The following is an 8,982-nucleotide window of genomic DNA, read 5'->3' on the forward strand; positions in this document are numbered from 1 at the left end:
TGAACTTCAGCCATGTGCAGTTTGAGGATAATGATTATTTTTCTGCACTTCTGGATGTGTGACATCCGTATTAGTGTTGTTCCTCTGACCAAGCTCCTACGTCCATAAGTCATAGGAAAATTAATAGTAAAAATGTCATGGTGACTTACACGTCTTGCTTTGCTTCTCATATGCTCTTTGTCCACATACTGTAAGGTGCATATAATCATATTTCTGCCTACAGGAGGTGTAGGATACATGTACTAACATGAGACCTATGCCCTGTCTGAACATCTCTATTTTTAAGTCAATATGAAGGGGAAGTGATTTTTCAGAAGAGTTTTGGTTGTGGACTATACAACTACTTGTGACAAGCAGCCATCTGTATGCCCGAGTAAAACATTGAATGAGATTCTAGTGAGCAAAAGTTTCTCATGTGTGTTTGAAGGTCTCTTGTCATGAAAAAACAGTGGAAAACATACATGGCATGTGTAGACTAGCTGTTCTTGAGTACAGCTAGATTTACCAACTGTAGCTCCCATACAAAATTTCAGTTTGATCAGTAACTGCTGTCAGTTTGACTTAGTAGTATGTGACTAAAGCAAAAATTTTAATCCTGAGTTAAGATAACGTTGTTTTTTTCTTTTCACCTAATAATTAACCGTATCTCTTGTATAAGACAGAAATTGAAAGGGTGATACTGTGTGCCATGTGTAGGGATGGACACTGAAATAATGTATGCTTAATTGTTGTTGGAATTTGTACTTTGAACAGTGTTGTGGAAGAAGTGATGGTAGTTTGAATGAAATCGATGTCTTCTGTAATGTAGAAGTCATACAGATGTTCTCCAAAATTTCTGCACTTAGGCACGCAAAGGTATTAAGTGTTTACTTTCACTGGATTCTCTACAGTGATATCTGAGCAGTATCCAGATTATGGAAGTTCCTATAATAAAGGTTTTCATGTTTCTCTGATTCCCCCCCCCCCAATATGAATATATATATATATTTTTAAGGTGATTACTTTGGCTATTGCAAGTTGCTGATGGTGGATTAGTAGAATATGGACTGTTAAAGTAATGAAAGGTATGCTATCCTATTTCTCAAATTATATATAATTTTGTTTTGTTTTCTATTCGCTTGACGTTCATGGGAAGTCTGATCTCTCATGAGTGTGTTGCATAGTCATTTAAGGTAGGATTTGTTTGACTTAGCTTTGACTGTCTAAAAGCTAGTTATCTAGTCCAAGGCTGTGATTTCGTGAACGTTTGAGCTCATGATGTGACAACTCTCTGCTCCTGAAAGGAGAAAGCCTTGCTCTTCCTCCTGCCTATTTACTTGGCTCTTTGTTCCTTTCTCCTAGCCAGTACCAGCTGCCTACTTCCACTGCTGATGTAGCTTGTTGGATTTTTCCATGAGCTAGCATGACTCACTGACCTCACAGAAAACCTATTGAGTGTTTTCTGCTTGTTTAAGTGTGTTGGCTTCTTGTGTTAACTCAGTTCGTGGAAAGGTCTGATGAATGACAAATCTAGGAATGGGGATGAAGACAGGAGGAGTGGAACTCACTGGTGACAGTGAGCTCTTGTATTGGATTACACTTTTTCATTAGTTCATTATCTAGTCTTACTGTAGACCCTTAAGCAGGGATGAGAAAGGGTAGTGTTTGAAGAGTCACTTTCATGAGGCTGTGCTTCCTTTGAGTGTCTCACTTACTCTTTCAGGCAAATAGTTTATTGTTTCACAAGACCTTAGCTGATTCGATTAGAAAAAAAGAAAAGAAAGAGCGTAAAGAGATCTAGAGTTCTGACAGAAGCAGGCAAATGGATTAAACCATGCATTGTGTGAAACAGCTGTTTGGCTTTCAACAGATTTTACTGAGAATTTTACTGCTTGAACAAAACATGGCATAAGGCTAAATACTGTTAATTTTTTTCATCAGTAGTTGCAAAATTACATTCATTGTATCATCCAACTGTTTAAAACAGTGTTCAAATATGATAAATTTATGTGTTTTAAGTGTGGCTGTGGTATGGAAAGCAGAGCCATGAGTGAGTTATATATGTTACCCAGGTGAATTACCAATACATGCTGAAATAATGTAATTTGGTTATGCCAGGTAAGCTAGAAGGAAGCCTTGTTGTTGTAAACAACATACAATAAAAATTGTAATATAAATAAATAAAATTATATGGTATCTTCATATTTTTCTCTAAATACAAGTATTCTCACCATTTTAAGTGCTTGTAGCAAACAAAAAGTTAAAATTAAGTAGCTGAAAAATCTTGTAAAAGAAAAGCCCTTTCACGATGTGTAGATATAAAGAAGAGGGAGATGTGAAGTAAGTCTTTAAGCAAGAGTTTATTTGCATCTCCCAGTATGCAAATAAACAATTCGAGAAGAAAGGCAAAGCAAAGGTGATTCTTGGAAATATAATTGAGTTACTTCACTTAGTTAGATATTCTACAATAATTATTGCTGTTTTAGCTACTGAGTGTGCATTTTTTAGGTTTCAGGACTCTGCACCAATACCTTTATATGTATACCTGCACAAAATGATGTTAAGATTTCATAGTATGAATTCGGGGCAACTGATGCAAGTTCTGTAACATGATAAAATTTGGCAAATGTATAGGTGGAGAATTAATTTTAGATATGATGTGGTTTTAGTTTCTTTAAAGTATGTTTTATGGTTCTCTACTTCTTGAACAGATCTCCAAGAGAGGAAGAAATTTTAATTAGTGTTCCTTTAAAGTATTTCTCAAAAATTATGGGTGTAGTCTTGTATAGTTTTGAAGATTATTTAAGGTCTGTTCGTTGACTATGAGCAAGTACTGTAAGCCATTAGCACAGAATAAATTCTTGTTAGTAATATACTTACCATATTTGTAGCCCTAAACGATGTTGACTATTGATGGTTCACTGCCAGGAATTATTTTACCATTTGGGGAAATAAAACAAAGTTTTTTATTTGTAAGAAAGTGAGTAGGTTAAATATTACAAGTTGCTATTAATGATTTCAAGGAAAGAGCTCTCGTGAAGTATTGAAATCTCTGTTATTGCAGTTTGTTTCACAGTTGTCACCCGGAATGCAAATCATGGAACGTGCCACTAGGTGTCCCTGCAAGCCAAAATAGTTTTGTTTCCTTAAATACACACTGCTTCGGTTTTTGTAGTCTGAAACAACTGTTTGTAAGCTACAATTTTTTCCTTCTGTTCTTTCCTTTTTTTCTTTTTCATGAAATCTTCATGCAGATGAATACATGACCAGGTGTGTGTCTTGCTTTATAATTTGTGCACTTTTTGGTAGTAGCAAAAGCTGTGAGGAGAGAATATACTTCCCACCTGCAGCAGCTTGGAATTGAGAGTACAAAAGGTTGCATTTCCATTTATCTTTTCCTTTTGGTTGATATGCTCTCAGAAAATGCCATGGTTTTTTGGTGTCTTTGACTTTATATCTCTTATGCCACTTCAGAAATACTTCTTATTCAAGTAAGCTGCAGGATTCAGACCCGACTTTAAATCCTGTGTTCCTAATTCTGAGCTTTGGCTTACAGCTTGATAGTTACATTTGGTATCTGTAGCTTATGAAAGCAAAGACCTGAGACAGAGAAAGGTACTATTGCCTGGTGTTGGGTTTTGTTTTTTTTTCTCCCCCCCCCCCGGCAGTGATCATGATAGCCCTGTTGGTATGCTTAGAAATTCTTGGGGATGTGCTGCCTTGGGTTTTCTCTGTGTACCAGAACTTCATGTTCTCTCACATGGTTTACTGTCCATAGGATCACTGACCAGTTCTCCTCATACAGCTGTTGGTTTAACAGTTGAAAATGTTTTCATATTGAGTTTGGAAATTGCTGTTGTCCTTTGTTTCTCAACAACCAACAAAATTCAGGAATGAAAAATAGATACTGTATTGATTAGAAGATTCTTCAGAACTTGTGCTATTAATGTTTGAAATTGGTTGTGCATATAGGACAGTCACTGAGGAGAATGTTCTTTATTCTGATTTCTTACCCCTTATTCTCTCAGCAAATTTGAGTAAAGCAGGATACGAAGTCGCTGTTGTTGCTTTGCCTATACTAGTGTTGTAACTCCAGTAGATTTTCCTCGGACCTTTTTCCATCTTAGTGATGAAGGAAGGAAAAATGGGAAAGAAAACTTAAATGTAAGACTTTCTTGACATTATTACATCTTTTAGTGGAATGAACACTGACTTCCAATGTTTATTTTCCTATGTGGAAGACAGATTTTCATCTTGCTGTTAGTTCAGTGGTTTATAAAGTCAAACAGTAAGCATTTAAGATAGATCCATGAAAGACTGAAAGAATGGAATGGTACAAAACATTGTATATTCAACAGTATATGTAAAGAAGGTGAGGCACTTGCAGTGATGGTGGAGATTTAACATTTTTCCTGTTCGAGTTTTATTTTGTACAAAGTTACACTTTGTACGCTGCAAGCATGGATTTCTTAGAAATCACTTTAGAAGTGTCAGTAATGATCAGATTAATACATCTTGCTTCTAATATCGAAAAGAACTAATGAGGCATATTAGAATACTTCCTTGTTTCTCAGCATCTGTTGATTTGCAGATTCCTCACACCAATCTGATGTTGTCACATTTAGTAAAACTCTTTCTGAAAAGGTCACAAGAAACCACGAAATAAACTTTGAAAACGAGGAAGTGACAAGTGTCAATGATATATTTCAGGGCTGAACTTTGGACAGATATCTGTCTTCCAGACTGTCCATGAAACCTTAACTCTTCTCCAGAGAGTGCTTGATAGGAATTCAACGGTGAGAGTTATCTGCCTTCCTTCCAGCTGAAATGATGGTGTGGTGTATTGAGTAGTACAACTTGTTAGGTAGTGTGACAGACTGTGACTCTGATAAGTAATAGTAAAAGCTATATGTGTCTGATGTCTGTGACCTCTGCTTGAACCCTGGTTAACAAGGCATAATTAGGGCATTACTAGCATCATAGTTTGATCCTCAGTGTACAGCATAAGTAAAAATAACATTTTATGTAATCTGTCAGATAGAAGTGCTTGTGCTTATTTTGTATTGACTCAAATAATCTCCATGTTTAAGTTTATTCTGTGCCACTGGAAGGACTATTACTTTTCAGGGCAGGCAGAATGAGCAGAGGAGTTGCCCTTTCAGTAGAAGTTTCTAACCTGAGTTACAGCAGAGCAGGATTCTTCTGTACTGAAAGCAAAAGCAGCATGTGAAATCTTTGAACTGTGAATGTACATGATTGCTAATTACATGTCCTTGTATTTGTTCAGGTGACTTGATCTTCTGGGATGTCAGCAGAAAAAGTGGATGGCATTGTAGATTAGTTATAAGTTAATTTTTATTTTGTCCTTTCCGTACTCATCGTGAACAGTCATCATAAAATGGATGCTTTGGGCAGTCTCCTTCCTTCCGTGGTTGGAAATGGTGATACGGCTAACTCACAAGAATTACAAAAACTTCTGATTGATGAAAAAATGCGATGTGAACACCATAAAGCAAATTATCAAACTATAAAGGCAGAACATCTAAGGTACACTAATTTAAACAGATTTTTTCTTCATTTGAGCTGTTAAAAGGTGAAGCTAAATGTTAGGTGGAAGGGATTTGTGTGTGTTAGCTATTTCTGTATTTAAGGACAGATTTGAGCATTGGTCATATTAGAAAATAAACAATTCAAAATATCTTAAGACATTGCAGATTATGTTTCTGCAATACTTTTTATGCTTATAAATATGGGATAACTTTTCAGTATATTACAGGAAGAGGATATTAGTAAGCTTAGTTCTAACTTGGTATTTGCTTCTGCACGTGAGTTTTTTGAGCTTTAAGATCTAATTTTAGAGGGTAAATGTAAAATAAATATGTATTTTATCTTGCAGATTACAGGAGGAATATACAAAATCACAAGATGAACTGAAGCGGTTGTTAGTTGAAAAGCAGACTGTACATGACAAATTTCAGTTTCTTCTTGCTGAATATCGAGAGGAGTTGCTGGGTAAAACACAAGAGCTGGAAAAACTGAAGATGCAGGTGAGAATTTACTGGCAGGACTTAATATGAATTTTAATCCTGTAATAGGGCCATGCATATATTTCTGCTTATGTAACATGTATATACCTAGCTTGCATATATTTCAGATATCTTGAAATTCACCCAATCTGAGTAATGTTTCTTCTCTAAAGTGACTATGGGTTGAAATTATTGTTTTTTTGTTTAACTGAATCTTCCAAATCCTGTTGTTATGTGCTATGTCAATAATAAGACCCTCAGTCTTTGTCTGTGTGTGCTCTCCTGTTAGTGGGAGAATCATCTGCCCTGGGGGATAACTTAGATGCCTAAACCTGTTAGGATAAGTGACTGGAAAAATAGACATTTGTTTCTCTTTGTGATGACAGCTTTCTTCATCTTAAAAAAAATCCCAACAAACACAAAAACAGACAAAAAAACCCAATGTTTAAGATAACTTGGATGACGCTTTCTATAACTGCTTGTTTGCTTAAACTAACACAGGACATGTTCTTAGGAAACAAATAGAGCATCTAACAAAGGATCCCAGACTCTGAATGGAGATGTGCCTTGGTACCATAACTAGAATTAGATTTCAGGGACTTCAGGGTACAGATAAGTGGAAGAAAAGTAGAATAAATTACAGGTCGTGGATGAAATTTTTTTTTAACACTTTTTCTTGGTAGATAGTTTGCTGTTTTAACCATACCCAAGAAAACTTAATAAAATACCATGCAGCATGGAGCTTAAGGCAGGGAATCTTTCCTGGTCTTAGTTTCATTTCAAACCAGTACCCATGTATCTGGTGGAGAACATGTATCTAATGTGTTTTACAAAGAATTGGTTTGGTATTGCTCATTTTGATTCTTTGGGGTTGGTTCACTTACTGTTTAAGTTTTTCCATATGCTAATTCTTTATCTTTTATGTATGACCACTTTTCCTTCCCCCCTTCCCCCACAAAGGAGATAATTCAGCTTGACATTTGTATTGCTTCTACCAGTAAATACTGACATTTTAAATGCTTCTGTTATCTTCCCAGAATATGTTTAGTTCACTAGTATCATGATTTTTTGCTTCTGTAACTACTACTGAAAATTCTTTAGAAAAACATAGAAAATTAAACAGGATTCCTAAAATCATATTTGAAATACTTTATTCCTGGCTATTTGTCCTATCACAGTGTAAATAAATGAATATGACTAGTTATTTATGATACCTTTCTGTCTTAAGGTGCTATTTGTAAAATGATACGAAGGCAAAAGTAAAACCTCAGAAACAAGCAGGAATTGGAATCTCCTATGACAGAACGTTATCGGAAGCTAGAAAATGTAAGTAGTAAGTGTTGAAATTCTGTTTCATTTAGAGTAATGATCACCATTTTATAGTTGTTCCTAAAACCTTAGGAAATTAAAACTGAAAGGGGAGCAAAGTATGACATTCTTTACCTGGTACTTTCCAGTACTGTTGCCCCAGGCAGTGAAGGTTGAAACTCCAGAAAAGGGAGTAGGAGGGATTCAGTTCATCAAATATAACTTGTGAAATTATAGGAACATTGCATGGACATTTGAAGGAAATAAATCTGAAAACTTCTCTGATTGATGTTTTTGGTCTTTTTATCTAACTTAGGAAGTGGAAAAATACAGAACAGAATATAACAAACTTCGTTATGAACATACTTTTCTGAAATCAGAATTTGAACATCAAAAGGAAGAACATGCACGTATTTTAGAAGAGAAGAAAATAAAATACGACGCTGAGGTGCATACATTTTAAGCTACTGTAAAATTCTATCCGATGACAAAGCTGCTTGAACATTGTGAAAATGTTGGTACTTGATGTGTTGTCAGTTTGACACCTTTTCATAATGTAGTGTTTGTTTCTGTTCTCTTAATTCTCAAAACACTTGTGACTTAGCCTAAAGCTGTCTCTGTAGGTTTTTTCAGTCATGTGTCGCAATACTTGTGACTTAGCCTAAAGCTGTCTCTGTAGGTTTTTTCAGTCATGTGTCGCAATATGATTCGTGCTATTATAAGTAAGAATAGACTTGCCTTCTGATAAATGACAGCCAGTAGCTTTGCTTAATGCTTTTTTTTAGTCGCATGTGTGATGGAATTTGAGACATTACGCTAATCTGAAATTAGTAAGTTATCTGAGCAATGGATGTAAATTTAATTTTAAATTACTTATGTGGCAACTAATCCAAGAAGAAGGCAGCAGAAGATGCCCTTGTCTGTTAATACCAGACAAGGGTACATTTTGCAACTAAGTTGAATCATGCCAGTGATGGTCAAAAGTATACTGAAAACTTTTTGGTAACTTTATTTCAGTTGTATTAACTCTTGAAGAAACCATTCATGAATTTTCTGTTTCAGAATTGGACTATCAGAAGTGTAGCTAAATAAATTGCCGGCTTATTTATGTTTTAAATATATGCAGCACTGTAAATGAGTGTTGCATATGTAATTTGCATATTCATTTAAGTATTTGTCTGGGAGCATATATCTGGAGATGTGTTAGTCCAAACATGAGACAAATCAAAGCAATGATGGCTTTCAACGTCAATCCTAATTTGCAAATGCGATGCATTAAAAACAGAACAGTTGTCCTTCCCAGAGCTAAATCCACATGCTGCCTTACAGCCTGCTTCTCTTGTGGGCTTGTTGAGTTTGTGCTAGTCCTGCAGCTAATTAGCACGCTTGCAGAGAATGAAACTACCTTGAGCCCAGGGCACAATGTGATCTAGTTTCTCTCTCTTAGAGCCTTTTTAACCTTCCATGCCATTTAGTACAAGGAGGCTACAAAAACATAGAATCATAGAATCATTAAGGTTGGAAGAGACCTCCAAGATCGAGTCCAACCGTCAACCCAACACCACCATGCCCACTAAACCATGTCCCTAAGCGCCTCATCTACCCGTTTTTTAAATACTTCCAGGGATGGTGACTCAACCACTCCCCTGGGCAGCCTGTTCCAATGTTT

At 35.8% G+C, this 8,982-nt stretch overlaps 1 protein-coding gene across 1 annotated transcript in view; it reads left to right on the forward strand.

Moving 5' to 3' along the window:
* Nucleotides 1-5,373: 5,373 nt before the first annotated feature.
* The window catches only part of CEP83 (centrosomal protein 83kDa), a 21,789-nt gene continuing 18,180 nt past the window's right edge, over nt 5,374-8,982 (forward strand). The window contains 4 exon segments of the mRNA XM_009321316.1: nt 5,374-5,526; nt 5,876-6,067; nt 7,277-7,331; nt 7,630-7,761. Coding sequence (XP_009319591.1) covers nt 5,378-5,526; nt 5,876-6,067; nt 7,277-7,331; nt 7,630-7,761 — 528 coding nt within the window. The 5' untranslated portion in view covers nt 5,374-5,377.

Source organism: Pygoscelis adeliae, unplaced genomic scaffold, assembly GCF_000699105.1.
Source record: "Pygoscelis adeliae isolate BGI_AS28 unplaced genomic scaffold, ASM69910v1 Scaffold232, whole genome shotgun sequence".
Taxonomy (NCBI): domain Eukaryota; kingdom Metazoa; phylum Chordata; class Aves; order Sphenisciformes; family Spheniscidae; genus Pygoscelis; species Pygoscelis adeliae.